The following is a 21,374-nucleotide window of genomic DNA, read 5'->3' as shown; positions in this document are numbered from 1 at the left end:
TTTTCTTTCAAAACACCGAGAGGCATGTCTAACATCAATACTATAAAACTCTTTCAATGTTGACACCACTGGTCTGTGGATTCCAGCCCTAGTTGTAACATGACCAGGATAAGAATTTGAGGTATCACTTATACAGGATATTCAAAGATATAAACTGCCTAACAGAGAGTAGGAGTTCAATATAATAATTTCTTTTTAGTAGAGAGGGGAGGAAAGGGGGTGAGGAGGCAAAGGAAGGAGGGGAAGAGGAAGGAGGCATGTCTGTCCTTCGACATGGAGGTTTCACTTTCTTAGGGCTCTATATCCCAGTCATTTCATCTATGTCAGCAGTTTTCAACAGGTATACTTGGGAAATCTGGGCGACATTTTTGGTTGTCACAATAACTGGGGGGTATTACTAACACTTAGTATGCAGGGGCCAGGGTGTGCAGTGGGATTCTCAAGAATTGTTTCACATCATAAATAACTCAAGAATCCTGCTGGACATTCATGTAGGTGAAAAACCTATTTAATGATTATCTCGGCCTGGACTCTAACTCAATTTTTACAAATAAAACAATGTTTTGAGTGGTGTTAATATACTTAAAATTTCCAGGAACAGAATTGTATAAATTAAAAATATATATACTCGTTTTGTTCGGAGTTTTACCAAGACTTGTTCACCAATTTCAGAAAATCACATGACGACAACAGTCAGCCATGGTGAGTTGCTGATACAACACAGCGTTTGTGGCGGTCGCGTTCACAGTAATTCTATGAATAGGTGCAAGCAGCTGACTACTTCATTATATCTTTTATGTAGTTATGCTTGTTTACACATTAAAATGCCATTATATTTTTCTTTTACTCATTTGTATCAAAGCATTATATTTTCTTTGAAATCACACATATCCATGTATATTATCTACAAATTTTGGTTCAGGGAGATAAAAGGCATATTGCAGGTCTATTATGAAAAGGGTGCTGATCTGATAAGGCTGAGAACCACTGATCTTGGTCAAGGGTCTAGGCTGGGCCTGTGCTTTTACATCTTTTTTTGGTGGGGGGGCCTCAACTGACTTTTAAAAAGTAGTGGCATAAATTGTTTTCATTATTGCAAAATTGAAGTTAATGTTACTTCTTCACCCAACTGCTCAATGACTTCTAAACAAAGCCTGTCCTCTATGTCGAACTATTAGGATTGAGTACTACAGTATCCTGCTGGCTACAGGCACTCAGACCACGGCCACAATAATGGGGAGCTTCCCAGAAACCACAGTGGAGCTGAGAGCAGGCACGCATTTGCATTTTGGGGCAGCCCTGAAAAGGAATCCTCTCCTAAAAGAAATCTGAGATTACATGCTTAGTTATAACAACTGGCTTTCAAGATCATCCCAAGTAGAGAAATTTGAAGACTAAATAGCACTTGCGGGGAGTAGTAAGCCTCTGGCTTGTCTCTCCAATCATGCTAGAACAGCACGCCAGCTACACTGCTCAGGAAGCTACATTTAAAAAGCCCCCTGACAGAGCTGCCCCCAAAACATTTTGCTGCTAAGTGGCAAAGCCCAACTTAAGTGGCACTGGGTATCAAATCCACTTTATTGCGCTCCTCAAGGGCACTGTGCAAGGTGCCCGTGGCAAATACAAAGGTTGAAGACAAAGACAAAATAGAGATAAAAGCCAGTAATGTGAGAATAGAGAAGAGGCTCTATAAATAGGTGAGGAGAGAGATCAATGGATGTCAGTGTCTGAGGGAAGCTTTCTCAAAGGATGTCAATCAGAGAAAACATGGAAGGCCTCTGGACCATCCAGTCCTCAGAGCAGCTTACACTGCTCCCAGCGGCAGAACACTCCCCAGTTGACCTTGACAGGACAGCCCAGACGCCCGAGGTCAACTCAAGTGAGATGCAAACTAACCAGTACCTTGAGTACCCACAACTTATCAGGTCTACTAGGATTTGTTATTTCATTTAATCTTTATAATCACGTAAAAGGTAGTAACTATAATCCCAAAGTCATATACCTGACAAGAGGTAGAGCTGGGATTTGAATCCAAGTTTTTGTGGCTTCAAAACCCAGTATTCTATCTACTGTACCCTATCACCTGCCTATCTAAGAAAATCTTGTAGCCGTACACCAGTTTAATTCCTAGATTTTCTGTCTGTGGACAGTAGTCAGAGCTTCTGAACAAAGGACAACTTAACTCACTCAATGCCCACACCCAGTTTTTTTACAAAATGGAATAGCCTTAATCTAGTACAGAACATACTTTCTCCTGAACTGCTTAACACCCTCCTTTACCCCAGAAAGATATACTCAAGTCTTTAAAAAGGCCTTTCAAACTTGTACTCTCCATTTCTGCTTCCCCTGCGATATCAAGTCATGTCTTAGTGACAATAGGTTAGTAGGTGCTAACCTTCAATTATTTATTTTTTCAAGAAAAGGAGCTTTGTATTCTGCAGGACTAGGGGGAACCATGCTTTAGATCAGTGGTTCTCATCTAGGGGTGATTTTGGCTCCCCCCACCCCCGCCCCCAGAAGACACTTGGCAATGTCCGGAGAGTTTTGGCCGTCACACCTGAGGGTGGGGTATGAGTATGCTACTAACGTCTTGTAGGAAGAGGCCAGGAATGCTGCTGAACATCCTATAATGCACCTCTACAACAATTACCCAGCCCCCAATGTCAACAGCACCCAAGTTGAAAAATCTTGCTTCAGATCCTTAAAATAGGCCCTTCAGCCCTCCCAGGTGGGTGGAGAATCCTTCTACAAAGGAGTGGTGGTGTTCTGCCTGCCAGAGAGAGGCCTCTCTCCTGGGTGCTCATGTTGCTATGTGAAGGCAAGATATTCCCTGCAATGTCTGATCCTTGCAAGAACTGATGTACCACATGTGGCAATTGAGTCTTTTCTCTCACTCCCTGAACAAGTCGCTGAGGACAGGACGAAGGAAGAGCCTGTGCTTGGTTTGCCTATCACGGCCATCATTCCAGCTGCCAGCCAGGGACCAGCCAGCACAGCAGGCCCAGCTGTACACACTCAATATCCGCACAGGCTGGGCCTCATAAATCCGTCCTAGGACACCTATCGGTATTCCAAGGCCATCGAGCAAGGAAGCACACCAGCACAGGCCTTGAGAACTCAGCTGTGAGACCTTGTGGTCCTTTAGTCCTGGGATGTAATTCTGTAGTTCTGAAGAGTATATCCAAGGGCCATAGCCAGCTAGTACAGAACAGTCATAAAACACATTTGCTTAAAGTCTATAAACAATGTACACATATGTACACACATATACATAGTCTATAAACACATATGTGTACTCATCCAGCCTCAATTCAAAAATAAAAATATACTGTTTACAGATGGTCTTGAAATGTCAAAGCAAAAAAGAAGTCAAATGTTTATTTAAGAAACTTCATTTTACAGAAGCTCGAGGCCGGGGGTGGGTAAACTTTTTCTGTAAAAGGTCAGATAGTAAATAGTTGAGACTCTGCAGGCCATGCAGCCTCTGTCGCGACTACTGAACTCTGCCATTATAGCCTGAAAGCAGCCACAGAAAATACATAAACAAATGAGTGCGGTTGTGTTCTGATAAAACTTTATTTGCGGATGCTGAAATTTGATTTTTACATTATTTTTCACATGCTACAAAATATTCTTTTGATTTTTTTTTTAGCCACTAAAAAAATGTAAAAACCATTCTTAGCTTGTGGGCTACAAAAAAACAGGTGGTAGGTTGGATCTGGCCTGCAGGCCACAGTTTGCTGACCCCTGTCCTAGGACACTCTTACACCCAAGTATGGTATCACAGGCCCTATCATGTTATGCATTGTTTCTTTGCTCTTTGCTTTACCTACCCACATCAAAGACCCAGATTCTCTTCACCATAGTAAGTACAACTAAAGAGCTCCAGCCTTCTAAGTTTTAGGTGTAATATTAAGATTTATCAGAAACGTATGCTAGGCCACAGTTGAGAGAATACTGAAATAATGTTATACTGTGTATTAAATAAAAATATCCAAGTCAAAACATAATAAATTTGAGAAACTCACTACATTTGAAAAATAGGCTTTATTTTAACCAGTGGTATTGTATAACATCCTATAACATAACTGATTACAGCCAAGTTCATGAATACAGATAAAATAGCAATTTCCCTCATTCTCTCTTCCATTTTCCATTCAGAGAAATCAGGAGAAGGGAGCGTTATGCTCAGAAACCAAGGAGCTTTCCACAAGCTCCAGTCTGGAGTCCAGGCTCCTGGAGCACACAGCCTCCTAACACGTATGTGGTCACATGTGCAAAGACCTTTATTAAAAAATATCCACTGCGGTATTTCTGTAGGAAATCACACTAGCACTTACAACCAAACATGGCTGAGAAAATTCACCTTGCTGTGGATTACATTTCCAAGTGAGGATTTGAACTGCATATAAAGGAGATGAGGCCTTAAAGTTCACTTTCCTTTCAAGAGCGGGTGAATCCCAGGTGAAGGGGAATCACCACTGGCCTGCCTCCTTCCTTCTTGCTCCAGCTGACTCAGGGGTATTACCCTGTCCTCTGGAGTACGTGTATCACTACACTGTGATACAGAAATGGAAACACCTTGTCCCAAGCTCAAGGTGTTGTCACATAGCCAACCCTGAAAGTGGCTTTGTACTTCTTCTTTCACAAAAGGCTTAAATGTGGGCCTTTCTGGAGCACAAGATGCCTGAAATTCAAAAAGTTATGAAAACTCTTCTCCACCCCTGAGGATATTTCATCTCTAAAAAGTTGAAAATACAAAATATTAAAATAATTTGCCCTTTCTCCCCATCAAAAGGAATCACATTCCCAAAGGATTCCTGCAATATATAAAATTCAGAATGAAAATTTATTTCTCCCCAAGCCAAGACCAAGAAGTCAATGTTAAGCTGCCAAGAAGACCCTTTTCCATAATGGGGTAAAAAAAAAAAAAAACCCTCGTTATTTTTTTTACAATCTATTTAGAGAAAGATAGCAAAATGAGTTTCTGGCCTCATGAGCTTTTATTTTCACTTTGATTTTCAGCATCCCTTTGTACTGGTTATTGGGAGTGAAGAGAACAACTTGTTTTCCAAAGTTTGGGATATTCCTGGGAAAAGCCCTGATCTTTCCCATGACAGCTCCCCCCAAGTAGTTCATTAAAAACTAGGATGGCAAGAATTAAAATGCTATCCATCCGTCCATTCCATTTCTTTACGGTTTTCACATCAAAAGCACCTGGAGTAACAGTTGTGTTCAACACAAAATAGCACTGGGGGCTGAAGAGAGGGTGACATCACCTGCCCATTCATCAGCTGAGGTGACACAGGGTCTGAACTACCCAACAAGTCTTCACTGGTGAGCGTGCCTGGCACCAGGGCCTCCCGAGGAGAACAGGACGAGCAGCTGTGCATGCTCAGATAGCAAGACATGCAAAACACATCCTCACTCCGCTAGGAATAAAGAGCACACAGGAATACACTGACAGCAAGAACCCGCTTCTGACTACTGGGGCCAATACTCAAGAAACCTCTGTGCCGAAGGTGAGGGGTAAGCAGAGAAATGGCAACACCACCTAGGGGTGAGGGAGAAACAGATACACATGTACGCATGCTCATTCATACACACACTGCCTCCGGAGGCTCCCTGGTCATTACGGGTTCACAAGTGGCCATCCGACAACGCTGTCTACTTGCCCGGCTCAGAACATTACCTGCTGTACTCCCTTAACGATCCACACCTTTTTCTCTCCTTTTAAGGCACAAACATATTTACAGTTTCAGATACAGCTGTCACGTTCTGAGGATGACACTAAGCAAGTTAATCACAGGTGAGTGCACAGAAGCCAGCTGGTCCGTTGTAGCTGTACACGCTGCTGAGGGACGGCTTCAGCTCTGAAGTAGCCAGAAGGTGCGAGCCTTCCCTCTGGGCCACTGCGGGATGCGGTCAAGTCTGCCCAACTTCCAGGTGGGACCACAAGAGAGGCCGAAACAACAAAAGCATGACTGGGATCTGGGAGGTTGAATATTTTTACTTCGCATTGAACATACCCCTGATAAGACGGGAGCTCTTGTCTGCCTGCGCCAACTCTCACAAAGAAGAGAAGGCACAGGCTACCGCAGAGCAATCTCAATGCCACATAAAGTCACTGTGATCATGGTTTGCTCCTATTCTCTTACCATAAAGAGAACACACACATGCACACGCACTAACACACACACACACACACATAGACATACACACCCCTTCCACCATGGAGGAAATCTTTGCAACAAGAGGCACTTGAATGATATTTGGAGAGTTCCCATGAAAAGGCCTTCCTCTCACAGTGAAGTGGGATCAACAGAACAGGAACCAGGTTCTCAGGACTCCATCTCTTCTTGGTCAAGGGGTGGTGGCACAAAACTGATGACTTCATCGTAGGTCAGGCCTAGAAATCGGGGAAAAAAAGTAAGATGTTAGAGTTGTAGAAGGCTATTCTCCTTGAAGAACACATTCGAATCGTCTTACCAAATTGGCAAGCATTCTGACTCCTAACCTCCAGATCCTCCCTCTCTGCCCAGACTAGTGGTTTGACGAGCTGCTTCAAATAACTGCCTCATTGTTTGAGGCACAGAAGTTCAAGGTTACAAATAAAACAGCTATTTTTCCTGATTTCTTTCATCACTGAGTACCTCCCTCTTTAAAACTCTCTGGAGAAGGTACTCAAGAATAGCAGAGCACTCCTACAAACTACAGCAAAAGACAGTCCTGGCTTTTGGAATTCAACTGGAGTTCTGAATTTGCATTTTTTGGAAAGGACGTTTAAGATTGAACATGGGAGAAATGGGTTCTATTCTTGGCTGTGTCCCAAACTAGCTCTAAGGTAATAGATAAGATATAAGGTCTCTTTGACTCAGTTCTATTGATAAAATATCCCATTCCCTACTCATCTCAGAGAGATGAAAATGCAAAGACTCTGAGAACCTCAAAGCCCTATGCAAATGAGAGGGGCCATGTACAAAATCAGATCAGACACGAGCTTCTCAAAGGTTCAGAGTGTCATCATCTACAACAGTTTCCATTAAAGGAACGTATTCATTCTGCAGTACAGACCCTAGCTACAAGTTTTAGTGAGCTGATTACAACCATTCAGACGTTTTTATTCTTTCATGGCTTTTGGTTCAGTGGCTCGCCTAGGAAAGGTTTTAACCCTCAGTTCTCAAGCTAGATACTGATTCTGCTCTCAGGACTCACTTTTCCACTCATCTATCAGGAGGTCCCTGCTTTCGAAGGACTGGTCGTAAGGATCTGCCACCGGCTCATCATCGGGGTCATGGTACTGAGCAAAGTAAGCATGCGCGAGGGCTTGGGCTGCTGTGATTCTCTTATCTGAGTCCAACACAAGCATCTTCTCCAGCAAGTCGACAGCTTTCAGTTCCAGAGATTGGAAGGAAATAAAAAGAGTTCTTAACATGGTACAAAAAATTATGCCTTATTAAACAAATACACAGTTTTGGTCCTTCATATTTAAACAAAGAATTCTCCTACAAAACCTCTGCTCTAAGATGTATCCTTATCCCATTGCTCCTTTCTAGGAATGTGTGTATGAGTGTGTGTGTGTGTGTGTGTGTGTGTGTGAGTGTGCACGCATGTACGCATGAATGGATGGATTTTTAAAGAGTACATTACTAAAGAAGACTTTAAAAAAAAAACAAAAACAAGAGGAATTCTGTTTGGAACGAGCTTGTGGGATGTCAGTGTCAATGACTACCACTACAGTCAAACTGTATCAAAATGAAAGCCTATAGCTAAAGTAATCCAGAAGAGGTAGGTAGGACTGGTTTGTTTTGTTTGTTTTTCTTTTTTGTCTTCATGATTTATTTACTAATTTAAGGTAAATAAATATTAACCAAAAGGATCTTCAAATAATGAAAAAATTGAAGGTTTGAGGCTATGGGGGAGACAGGATGTTTGAATAAAAGGGAATTTTATTTTTACAATTTTTACTATGAAAAATTTCAAATATACAAAAACAGAGAAGTAAAAGCAGTAGAACAGTGACCACCCATAGACCTACCACCCAGCTTCAAAAACTGTTAACATTTATATTTTACCTATCTATATATTTTTTGCTGAATCATTTTATAATAAAATTATAGACACGATACTTTATCCCCAAATATTTCAGTATTAAGACATCTTCCTACATAATCGTAATTCTGTTACCAAACTGACAGTTGAACAACTCACGAATCTCATCTAAAATCCAGTCCATGTTACAATTTCTCCAATTATCCTAAAGTTGTTTTTTACAGCTGGTTTGTTCAAACTAAGATTCAATTATGGACCATTTGGTTGGGTCTCTTTAGTCTCTTTTAATCTAGAATAGTCTCTCACCTTCTAAACCTCCCCCCACCCCTTTCCTGTCTTTAACCTGAAAAGACCTTCCAGCAGTCAAAGACTGCTTCGTTGTACTTTACTGTATTTCCCGAAAACTGGAGGTTAAATCTAAAACTTTGGCAAGTGTCAGGTTAAACATTTCTGGCAAGAATATTTCATAGGTGATGTTGTATATTTCATACTGAATTAATGATGTTGTTAAATTTGATGTTTTCTTCTTTGCCCCAAGCAAATAATCTGTGGGATACTTCAGCACCGTGTGAATATCAGTTTCTATCAATCTTTCACTTGTGGCTTTCAGCATCCGTTAATTTTCCCTGCCAGAAGTCATTACTTCATTGGGGATAACAAAGAGGTGATTTTTCTAATTCCTTCTTTCACGAGAGGATGTTTTAAGTTTCAGGACAGGGGCACTTGGAAGGATACACACTGCTATGAGCACTGTTATCACTTTGGTGAAATAGAAAGGCTTTTGAGATTTTGCAAATTATTGATGATTCCTTAAATTGGGTGGGGCGGGGAGGGGGGAGATGAATTAGTGAAGGGGAGGTCAGCTTCCTAAAGGGATCTACTGCCACATACACTGGAGGCTACAACTGACCCCTGTCCCGCAGCCCAAATCCCAGAGTAATCCACAGGAGAAATTGGGATTCCAGAGGGATACAGGAACCAAGTGCATATTCATGTGCTGATTCATGTTTGTAAGTTTACACTTTAAAGTAGTAGGAGAATTGCAGATATATATTCTCCCAACAGTCTTCCCTTCTTAGAAAAAGCAAACCTTATCAACTATGGGTTTTATAATTGAATATGGAGCATATAATGATTCCGCCACCCTTAGGGCAAGAAGCATTACATTTTTATAAACAATAGCTTTGATGAGGAATAAGGACAGGGATAAGAAAAAGATTCCTCAAAGATCTTGACAGATACGAATACACACATTAACATCAAAGGGCCATTTAAGTTTTAATTCATGTTTTGGGAATAATGGTCCATCAGTGATGGACAAAACAGAGTTGCTAATATTTACAGCGCTGGTGTACTCCTGCTCAGTTAATACGCTGGGCACAAGTTCACGATCAGTAACATTATGTTCTGTCTGTCAAGCAAGAGGAGGCTCTATGTGACATCAGTGTTTGGCAAGGAGCCGTTAAGGCAGGTTTAACTTACAGAGAAGTGCAGTGCCAAGCACCAGATTGACCAAATCCTACCATCAACTCACTAGCAGTCAGTGCATTGCAAAGTGGTGTCCAGTTCTTTTGAATGTTTAAATGTCATGACTTCGGGGAACGGGATGGGCGTGGCCTAAATAAGCTGCTAGGACACACGCATTTCCCACCCTTCTCAGAAACATGAATTAACAAATCTCTTTGAGGCTGCTAACCAGGAGTCAAACAGCACTACCATGACTAAAACTTAGGGCTGACATGGTGAGAAAAACTAAGAACAGAATGACAGACAAGAAAACTGCTGGCATACAACATCTTTTCCCAACATTCAAGCGTACTTCTGACTCCAAGACAGCTTCTCACCAATCCTTGAACCAGCTAATAATACAGCTCAAATAAATCATGCAAAACCAATAAGAAAGAGCACATGCCAAGGTGGATGCAAATCTAGCCCAAGCCCAGTGGGATTCTACATATGAGTGTGTGGATTCATCCTTGGCTGTGAGAATGACCCAGCCATATTACCAAGGCTGACGTGGACTCATTCATAACTGTCCAACACTTCTGAAGACAGTAAGCCTCTCTGCCAGCTAAGAATTATCACGGCAACACCGACCCTCCTCTCAACAATCACTAAAGACAAAGTACTTAAGATAAAAGAGCAGCTAGCCTTCACCCCAACTTTTGAAGAGCTCATTGTGACTGTCAGTCCCTGAAAGGATAAAACTTGATCTGAAACACAGCTGACGGGATCTGTAAGCAGCGGGATGGCCCACGCAGATCTCATACAGTTGCTTAATAGATGGGGTGCCTTAAAGAAACGCAGTGAGATTTTAACATACCACCACAACACGGTCTTCTAAAAGTGAGAAAGCTGACTAAAGTAGCTATAGTGCCATTGCTTCCTTCCCTGTTGTAAGAAGGTCCTAGTCTGAATCTTTCTGTGTCCACTACTAAATAGCACTGAGCTCTCCTGGAATCAGGGAATTACAGCCTCAGGCAATACGGCTTTTGGTGACCAATTGAAACACATACCAGCCCCTAGCTTTAAGGCACAGAGCCTCATTTTTTAGCCAAAGCAGTAAATATCCTGTAGCCCCCTCTGTGGCTGCCCCTCTGCCAAGGATTCTGGAGGTGATGGTAGCAGGAAGGAACGTGGTGCCATTCCTTGAAGTTTGTGGTGAGGATGGTTAAGCTTCTGAAGAGCACAGAAGACAAGGGAAGGGGAAAGTACATGAGTGTGGAGGGCGACAGGATCTGCAGCACCAGGAAGGTCCAGGCAGAGCAGAGCACGCTGCATGGAGTTCCTGGGTGTGTCCTCTAAACACACATCCATGCTTCAGTTTTTATCCTCAGCCTGGGAGACTATGAAATGACAGCAGTTGTGAACAAGTCACAGGCTTTCCTCTGCATCTCTTTCCTCCTGCCCCCCCAATCTTTTTCCCTAACATTCCCACCACTTTCTCTCCTTTCCTCACTGTACCAGCCCATGCCCTCACCAAATCCTGTGATCATATAAATATATATGTATGTCATGTGATAAAAAAAACTGACAATATAAACATAGATAATAAACATTTATTACCTTCTAAGATTTAACTTGCCCTAATCAAAAGGAAAAATTCTTCAAATCCCTAACTTTTATCATAATCAATGCAATGTCCACGAGGAGCGGGTATGGTCAACTTACCCAGGGGATTGGCACCAATAAATACATTTGCAAAGTTCATCTTCGGCATCTGGGTCAAAGACTGAATGTAGTTTCTTGCCTGTAAAAACAAGGGTTTTCAGAATGGCTCTGTTCACTCATTAATATCATTGCCTTCAAAGATTCTCGGTCCTGCTAAGGAACGAGTGTTAACTGACAAAGCCTACCAGCTCCAGTGTTTTTGACTGTCTTTGATATTCTTTAAAAGCTTTTCTCTTACCACCATTCTAACTTCCTTATTTGTGATTATCACCTATATTTATTCTTGCTATCTCTCACAGTTATATTTCAAGTGAACAGGAAGGCTGTTCTCAACACAGGATCAGAAGCCTAAAATATAAGGCCAAGATAGATAAGAAGTAACTCTTTCCCAGTAGCCTTCCTAAACAGTTAAAATGGGCGTAAGGGCTGGTATTCCTAAATACAATTTAGGACCAGCAGTCTGTTGATGATGCTGGCCTCAGTAGGTGCTCTTAGTACATTAACAGGATATCAACATTAAGCCTTGCTAACAAGAAAGTAACCTTGGTAACAAGAAAGTGAACATAAACTTAATATATCATCCAAAGAGATTGAAACACATTTAAAAAATAGTTTTAAAAACATCCTAATAAGAGTAATGAAGAAGTGCCCTTATAAGTGGATTACAAATTATATGGCCTAGGCAGAAATCCTTCCTGTACCACTTATAAGCTACCATCTTCTTGAGCAAGTCTTAACTGACCTATCAACTACCTCATCAGTAAGATACTAGTATTAGTATTTGGCTTGCCCATATCATACGGTTATTGTAATACTCAAGCAAGATAAAACCCATGAAAGCACATTGGAAACAAAAGTTCTGACACAAACAACATCTGTATCATCTGCACAGTTACTATAAACGTCGTCTCTGGAGTGGGGTAGGTTTGGGTCTGAACCTTGGCTTAATCACTTTGGGGAAGTTATTTATTCTCTTCATGTCTTGAGTTCCTCCTCTGTAAAACAGGATTAATACCAGTGTCTGCCTCACAGTGTTAAGAGTGAGGACGAGAGATAATAAACCAAGCACTTCCTTAGCATAGCACTTGGGTCACAGTGAGAGCGCAATAAACATCAGCTGCTATTGCTGTCACCTTTAGAAAGGAAAGTCTGCTTTCATTTTCCAAGGATGCTTGCACTTCCCAACTTCTGAGCTTCATCCTAAAGAGCTTAAGGTGTCAAATATTTTCAAGGACCGATATAGCTCTAATCAAGACAAAAGGCCTTGATTAAAACAAAAATTGGTGTTGTGAGTAATTATGTAAGAAGAAACGTTAACTCATAATTAAATGTTTCAGATATTAGTTAGGTATTAAACTGTATCGATGGCCTTTCCTGTTTCAAATAAATCCCCCTATCAGCCCATCTGAGTAGTTGAGATAAAATTTTTGACTCTGCCCTAACCATTTCCTTAAAATTCCTGTTTTAATATAACACAACAGTTACGTATGTGTATATGTATTTACGATCATCACCTTTATATATTCTTGGTCTCTCTCACACATGGTTTGAAAAAGCTCTGGCAACTTCACCTTCTTACTCATTGTATGCGGAGCAACTGGGAGAGGTCAGCTTTAAAACAGAGCTGAGAATCTTTCCGATTTGAGAAGAAAGTTCTAGGAATTTAATACATACATGGATGTAATCCCTTTCCGTTTAGCATGTAGATAAAAGGATGAAGGGAAAACAGGTAGGAGACAGCTGTCTCACCCAGAAAACAGTTACCCCTCCAATAAAGATAAACTAAAAGACTACCTGAATACAGCTGAAGTAGGAAAAAAGGTGCTGGGAAAGGCCCCTGTATTGCCAACCTGGTATGAAGTCCCCCAAAAGATTAAGAACGACTTAGAACAGAGTGCCCCAAACATCTCTGGTGATAAAACTAGAGTTAGATTAAGTAGTTAAGAATTGGTAAAGAAGGCCCCTAGCCCTACCTAAGCAAGTATTCATATTTATTCTTTATTATTTGCATGCTTTCTTTTGAATATAGTACTTATCAGTGTTGGGTATTTCACATTTTTTTTTTTTTTAATGAAGAATCCTATTCTGCTCATTTAAAAAATGTTTGAACAGGAAAGCACGCTAATGACGTCAGCTAACTACATGTCCAGCAGAGGTTCATCGGATGGTAGCATAACCCTAACTGCAGGCATACACCTAGGAAGAAACAAACAGCTTCTTGTGCACTGAATTCATAAAACTCAAATATAAAAGTAACACCATTTTCTCTTTACGAGCCTAAAAGTTACATTCTCAATCCACAGGATTCAATGACATTTTATCCCAAATGTCAACATCTTGTAATAGCACATAGGCAGGCATTGCCTTAGTATCCCTCAAGACACATGCAAGCGTTCAGTGACATTAAACACTGTCAGTTACGTAGTGGCAGTAAAACGTGAATGTGGCCTTCTGAATTAGACACCCCTGTACAGTCTACTTGTTCTCACCTCATGACTTGGCATCCTGTTAATGAGATAAGCAGGGGGTGTCCCCGTCAGACGCATAATCTGCTGAAGCTGGTTAATATCTTAGATGCCTAGTCAAGGGCATTGTTAAACATACAGTGCAAAAAATAACTTTCAACTTAAGTTTTTCAAAAGGCCAAAAAGCCACGCCAAAACAAACAACCCCATACTCCCCCACACACCCCACCCACCCCTGGCCAGAGCCCGAGGCTCCATGTTAAAGCAATGCTTCTGTGAATAGCGTGAGCATTATCAGGCATGGAGCCAATGACTGGCCATGCAGATAAGGAAAATTAATTTCCTTCAGTTTTAGCACCAACATTAAATGTTTTAGCCTCTCTGGAAATAGACTAGCCCTTGATTCAGGATGCCAGCCAGAAAACTATTTGCAAGTACCAATGGCCAAAACCTTAAATGTGGGATAAATGCAGAAAACTGTGACTCAGTGTTGAACAAAATATCCAATATATCCATTCGAGGAAAAGACTAAATTTTTGTGGCACAGGTTCTGGTGATTCTCCAAGGTACCAGCCCTCCAAATGTTAAGGCATAGGTGGGTGTGTGGGTAAACACGCAATGCCAAGTTTCAAAAACATGAGTAGTAGTACATTTAAAATACATGCCACAGACACACAGTGGTTAAGTGCAGACAAGGGGTGTGGGGGGAAATTAAGAGTCCAATGGCAAAGACAAAATAGAAGTTACAAGCTGCTGACAGGTTTTATAGCATGCCACAATGACTTCTCCCAGAAACCTCTTTAACAGGTGAATAAATTAATTTCACCTAGCAAATAACCTGGGAGGAGGTTTGCAAAAACACTCAGCCATAACCTGAATAGAGCAGAACTAGAGGTCTTCCACGTGGACGAGCACATACGTAAGCTGTCGTATTTCAAACTTCTAACCATCCATCAATGTTAACACAATCCCTCCCTCACAAATACCATGAGAACTGTTAGTTTATCGTGTATTTCTACTAAAAGCAGAAATGGTGGGATCTTTTTTTTTAAACACTTCTTGAAAATACTTTGATAACCCCCTTTTCCCTTTCTTGTTAACTATTTATTTAGTTCCTTCCTTCAGTTGTTGCATCATTTGCAACAAGCACTGTGGTCAAGTAATTTCAAGTAATTTGTTATTTCCCTCAATAATCTTTCCACGTTTGCTTACCCCCTGAACTCAAACTCCCTAATGGTTAGATTGCTGCTAACGTAAGGCTAGCCATCAGCAAAGAGCTGGGGCCAAGGGCACCACCCTGTCCTTCACGCTCCCTAAACCCAAGGTTAGAGGGGCATGGAGTTCTTTTAACAGTCTCACAACAAAGTTTAGATTTGCCTTTAAGCAAATTACATAACAAACAGTACTGTGCCTGCCAAGAGAAATAACAAAAGGGGCCACTAAAAGTCAAGAACAAAAAACGTCAAAATCCTGCCACTTTCTCCCTTCCTTTCGGTGAATAATACTTTGCCTGTATATTTTCTATTTTTGTTTCTTCGTTTTTTTTTTTAGTCAAATTGGTTATTATACCACCCACCCCCCTTGCCAGGAGGTTAGCAAGAATATATTTCTAAAGAAAAATGTGAGAGGAGTCAATGAAAGAGCTTAGGCATTCTTAATGTGATTTTTTCATCTTTCACTGATACTATAGTTACTGGATTACGGCCAAAAAAGCTCTGTCCGATGACACCCATCGTGAGTCACACTTCCTTCCCTATGGTACATCCTAACTTGAGTCAATGCATCCATTACCACCTTCTCTTCCTCAGAATTTCCTACTATTTACGGTCTGAAGTTTTACACTAAGTGTTAGCATCACTACTTCACTGCTTTGCAGAAGTAACGAAAACAGCTATGGGCTTTCTCTGTTTACCACATTCCTTCATTAATGCTTTTCCCCCCCAAAATAGTCTTTGAACAATTTCACTCACCCGGCTTTGTTATTTTTCCACTATGTGCGTCACACATTATGTGCTTCTATTTATGATAAACAGACACTTGGGGAGTGTCACTGTTTGTTGTCATCACTTGGAATTGACTTGATGGCAATGAGCTTGGTTTTTACCCTTTTGAATGTTTAGACTACTTTTATCTACTTGCCACAACTACATAGGAAAGAGAACCTTTCTGATTATACCTGCACTCAACAAGTATTGTTTGAGTAAGTTCTGTAGTCCGGTACTCAATCTCATTATGCCCAGCTCTATACCATCAAGATATATGTAGCCATCGAGATGCATAGTGTGCCCCAGCTCACATTACATAAATAAATAGCATTCTGTGCCGTGCACCCAGTGTTATTTTTTTCTTAAAAACAAATGATGGATTAATGATAGACAAATGCTATTTTGCCCATGCTTTTTTCTTTTAGAATTTCTTGTGACTAACAACATATATTTACGGGACAGATGGTTGTGGGATGGGAGAGGTGACTGAGAAAGAGCTACTGGTAGTCATTCTGAGACAGGGAAATACTTTGCTATCTCAGTCTCATTAGCACTATTCATTAATTAACTGAGATCCTGCACAGGCCCCCACCCCTGCCCCCATGTCCTCTCTACTAGCCAATCTTTCTAAGCAAAATGCATTAAAAAAAAAAAAAAAAAAGGCACTGTCCTCTTTAAGCATCATCTCGTATCTTCTTTGACTCACTTTAATCCAGCTTCACTATTTTATAAAGTAAAAGAAAACAGTCTTTCAGTTTGACATCGTGGTCAATAGCTCTGACAATGACTTTCAGAGCAGTGTGCAATCCCTTGAGATTATAGCTCGGATCATGTTATCAGAACAGCTGGGATCAATATTCCGCTCTGCCAAGTGACTCAGTCCATGATTCGGGCAAGCCATAGTCTTTCCGTGCTTTTGCTTCCTTACCTTAATTAAATAAATGAAACAAACTAACATAGGTCTAGTAAATCCCTCAGAGTAGAAATTCAGAAATACACTGGGTTTTGTTGTTCTTTTAAAGAATATACCAAATACATACCAGGTGATGGTATTCTTTATCTTGTCAAGGAGACAATGAACAGTTCAAACTCACCTGCTCATGCCTGCCTGAAGCTACCCAGCAGTCTTCCCACTGGGCAAAGGGGCCCCTTCAGTCTGAAATGTTGGGAGGAGAATCCAGGATGGCACAACTGGAGCTTGGCTCAACAGCTCCTTTTCCCTTTTATCCAACTTTATGGTCGCAGCCATGGGTTGTGGCAGGAATTGAGGGGGGGAAAGGGAGAAAGACTGGGCTTTCGTGGCTTCTCTCATGTCTCTGGCCCAAGAAAATGACCAAAAGCAGGAAATCATAGCCAAAGTGAGCAGGGTCATAGTCCCATGGCTTCTCTTTAAGTCTCTGATGAGAAGCAGGAAAGCACTAGCTCCAAAGCCCTTTCTCAGGTTATTCAAGGTGTAATTACAAAGGAAGGCTGTGGGAGAAAGGATTTACAACCATATTCCCACGGCTCCGAGGTGTCAGGACCGGGAATGTCTCCTCTGAGCGGCCTGAGGACTGAGTAGAGAGGTATCCCTTTGGAAGCCCCATGTATTTGTTCAGAATAGATACCTTACACGGGATGAATGAGTTGTCTATTCTAAAATATGATAATTTCTGGAAAAGGGCAAGAGCACGTAGACAAAGCACATTTCATTCTTTCAGTGATAAAGCTAGACTAATACATGGTAAAGTTCATGTTCTGGAAACAAAAACTACCCAAAAAGGGAAAGAACTCTTCAGTATATGTGAGACTTCTGAGAAAGATGAGGTCAGGGCTTGAGACCAAAGAATCAAATTTTCCATTAATCTCTTGGAATGAACTGATCTCAAATCTCATTGTTTTACTGGGATACTATTGACCATTAGAAGCTCTCATGATTAAGGACGTACCCAGATAGATTGAGAGACAGGATAACACACTCGTACACACATGCACACACATTTATATCCCATCCCAGAAGTCAGGACACAATAGGTACATGTGCTTGCAAACATACCCAAGTCAAAGTACAGAGTGATGGGAGGCATGTGGCAGAAGTAAAAAGGAACTTAGGTTCCTAACAGGGCAGATAGTTACAATCAAAGCATCAACTCACAGACTCTGAGGAGATTTTCTTCAAAAGCTCAGCCCCTGGGGTTCCAACGAGTCTTAAAATGAGCTTCAACTGATCAATATCTAATGGTGGACTATAAAGGAAAATGTTGGGACAAAATAAAAATGAAAAACAAACAAACAACAAGCAAAATAAAACAAACAAACTCCAACAACAACAACAAAAATAATCCAAAATGGTGACTTCATCTAGTCCAAGGCTTCTGCAGGATGGTTTCTTCAGTAGAACGCACTCCTCCTGTACAAAGATTCAAAATGCTACCACACGCATATCCAACTTATATTCATTTTGTGCATCTGTCAACATCACCTGTCTGTAAACTGAAATGACTTTAGCAGGGTACTCGGCTGCTAAAGACAGCAGGTGAAAGCACGAAGGCTTTATTCAGTTCATATGCTCAGTCCACACCTACCTCACCTTCTGCCAAAGTACAAGTAGCCAGTCAAGCAAAGAGGATTGGAAAGCAAAGTGCTACAGATTGGGAGAAAAGCAGCAGAGTCTAGGAGCTAGGGGGGTGCAAGCCTATTTGTGACAATTTCCTTAAGGCTTGACCTAAAGGGTTTGTAATCCAACAGTAGGAGGCCTGCCAAGATCCCAGGGCCCAACCTCTTGAGCATGCGTTCCAGAAAACCTCTCTCTCACACTGGCTAGAGAGCTGTGAGCGACAGTCGGCCAGCAGAGGGCACTCCTCCACTGCACGTTCTTTCAGGAGTGCCAGAAAAAAGCAGGGCATATTAGATTTCATAAACGCAAAATGAGTATAGAATGCTTAACAAACTTCGCATATCCCAAAGGCCCTAAATGATGCTCAAACCTTTATTCTGGTAGCCAACACTTTCATGTACATCAGAATGTGCATGTATTAACCAGAAGACAAAAAAATCCATTTAGCTGTACTACTTTTAGTCTTACCTAAAAAAGAAGTTAAAAGTTGAGGAAAAAAAACTTATAAAATAGCTTTTAAGATTCTTAATGAAAAATTGAAATTGTTTAGCCATGTCTATATTTACATTTGGAGGGAAGGTCATGACTTTGCTTCTTAGTATAAAACCCAAATTAATTCATCATTGTAAATGAAATGGAAATATTGCAACTTAGACTCATACAAATTACTCTCAACATAAACTTCCTTTCTTTTGGTCAAAGTCATCAGAGTGAATACATTTTCTAGTTTAAGGCGAGTGGTAAAAAAAAAAAAAAAATGGTGAATTTGTTTTCCTGCTTTCATTAGTGATACACTTCCATCAATGGGAGATATTTTCAAGGTAAAGCTAAAGAATCAGAAAAAGACAACCAACATTTTAGGATTCAGCAATCATTAAAACTCCTATCTGGGCTCCAAAATTCTGAAACTTAGCCTGATCAATGCTTCTTTAGGGCCAGTAGAAATTTACCCAGCAATAAAGTTAAGTAGCATAGGCAACATGGCTAATCAATGTATAGGAAATTTACTAATTCTTAGTCCAGAAGTGAGAGCTAGGTCTAGTGCTAAGTAACTACTGACTAAACAAGGTTTGGGAATCTCGAGAAAGATAGCTGGAGCGTCCAGGTTCACAAGTCAAAGTTGGTGACAGGCAATGTACCTGAACGTTAGTCTCCATTTCCCTCATCCTGCCTTAGGATCACTGAAGACTTTCCTAGGCTATTTCTCTCATTTGATTCATCTCCAGATTCTGCAAGATGATAATTAGGAAATGTTTTCTACTCAAATAATACTAAGCTTTTTCTTGTCTTTGAATACTGTCTGGAAGTATGTCCCCTGCCCCCTGTCAGGTTCTCTGCATGATTAGATTCATCTCAACTTCAAGTCTCAGCTTAAACTTCACCCTCTCAGAGAGGCCTCTTCCAAAACGCCATATACAAGTGTTGCAAATTCTGTTATTCTTAATCTCAGCACCATGCTTACTAACATCACAGTGCTTATTACAGTCTATAATTACTTTATTCGCTTACTCATTTTTGTCTGTCATCTCTACTGCTCTATGAGCTCTGAGAGGCTGTTTACCACTTACCACCCCACCCCCAGTGCTTAGCATAACAACTGATACATGGTGGGCACCGAAAATACGTGATTCAATTTGCAAAAATTCAGTTCCCTCACACTTTTCAGGGATACATTTAACTGGGTAGCTATCCCACAAGATAAAGTATATCACATGAGAAATAAACTAGATTATTTCAACTCTCAAACATGTAGTTTTATAGTATGTGGATTAAAACTCATCTCTAGAAAGAATGCTACTGAGATTGGTAAACTTACTGAAGAGGCTTCTGACTACTTAAAATAAGGGCCAAGTTTTATACTCCTTCAGAAAGGAGGAACGCTCTGGACCGTAAGACTCACGTCTTGACTGATGTTGTAAAGACTTAGTCTGCAAGCTTTTTCTCATGTCATTTCTAGAGATGAGTCACGTCCATAATATATGAAAAGTATTATTTGCACAATATATATTAAAAACAAAAACAAGCCTTTTTGCTTTAAAAATGGTTTTATGATCATAAATAAAATTCTCTAGTGGTCTAAGCAAACGAGTGAATCAGTATTGACCATATCTTGCCCATCTATGCCAAGCAGTACAGTATACGGGCTGAAGAAAACCATTTCTAAACACTCATAATTCATAACCATTCAATCATGTGAAGTTAATACTAAATTCAGTCTTTGGCAAACTTTTAATTCGCCTGTTCTCCAGCCTCAGTTTCTACAAAAGATTGCTTTTTGACATTTATGACACTATGTTTAAAGGTACCCAGGAAGACTATCCTTATTTGTAAACTAAACCAAACCCGTTGCCGTCGAGTTGATTCTGACTCACAGGGACCCTACAGGACAGAGTAGAACTGCCCCATAGAGTTTCCAAAGAGCGTCTGGTGGATTCAAACTGCCGACCTTTTGGTTAGCAGCCATAGCACTTAACCACTATGCCACCTCCTTACCTGTAATAGTTTCATAAATGAAAAATGCACATGATTTCATAGGGTGGCAAGCTTTAACACAGAGTAACTTAGCAGTTATAAAATACTGAAATAGCAAGGCTTCAAATGGAAACACAGAGTTTAACAGTGGTGTTAATTTCTAAACTTTTTTTATGCAAGGTTTATTTGGTAAAAATGTATACTACTATGGAATACCTTTAGCACATCAGGTGAATACCACTAGGGCTGCTTGAAGAAAAATTGGGGTGTAGCACCACTTGTGTTATTCAATGAGGTTTTCATAGTTGCTAACAATTATATCAAGATGACAGAACTAAAATCTTAAAATGAGCACGTATGCCTTCTTTGTCCAACTTCACTGTCACTGCTTTGGTTTAGAACCTAATGACTACTTGTCTGAGCTTTTAAAATGCCGCACCCACTTAGCACCACCCCAAAGTTAGTCTCAACCATTATTTATGATTCAATCAAATATTTTCCTGCCAGTAAATATCTTTCAAACAAAACAAAAAAACCCCAAACAAAACAAACAAATAGAAGCTGGCTGGATCATAAAAATCTCAAAAACCCTTTTCTGCCTATTACCCAAAGCAGGAGTTTTTGATTGCTCTA

The 21,374-nt window shown here is 40.6% G+C and overlaps 1 protein-coding gene across 3 annotated transcripts in view; it reads right to left on the bottom strand.

Annotated features, from left to right (window-relative positions):
• Positions 1-4,028: 4,028 nt before the first annotated feature.
• MAPK14 (mitogen-activated protein kinase 14) overlaps positions 4,029-21,374 on the bottom strand; it is an 85,562-nt gene continuing 68,216 nt past the window's right edge. The window contains exons 9-12 of one of the 3 annotated variants that reach the window (XM_049890602.1): positions 13,713-13,792; positions 11,224-11,302; positions 7,216-7,389; positions 4,029-6,409 (exon numbers count right to left, since the gene is read on the bottom strand). In XM_049890602.1, the coding sequence (XP_049746559.1) occupies positions 6,342-6,409; positions 7,216-7,389; positions 11,224-11,302; positions 13,713-13,792 (401 nt within the window). In that variant the 3' untranslated portion in view covers positions 4,029-6,341. Of the gene's footprint in view, positions 6,410-7,215; positions 7,390-11,223; positions 11,303-13,712; positions 13,793-17,807; positions 17,888-21,374 lie in introns of those variants that run through there. The other 2 variants (XM_049890593.1, XM_049890612.1) reach the window with 2 other exon arrangements.

This window comes from Elephas maximus, chromosome 1 (assembly GCF_024166365.1).
Source record: "Elephas maximus indicus isolate mEleMax1 chromosome 1, mEleMax1 primary haplotype, whole genome shotgun sequence".
Classification (NCBI taxonomy): Eukaryota; Metazoa; Chordata; class Mammalia; order Proboscidea; family Elephantidae; genus Elephas; species Elephas maximus.
The sequence above is the reverse complement of the archived record's forward strand: the minus strand, read 5'-3'. Positions and strand labels throughout refer to the sequence as shown.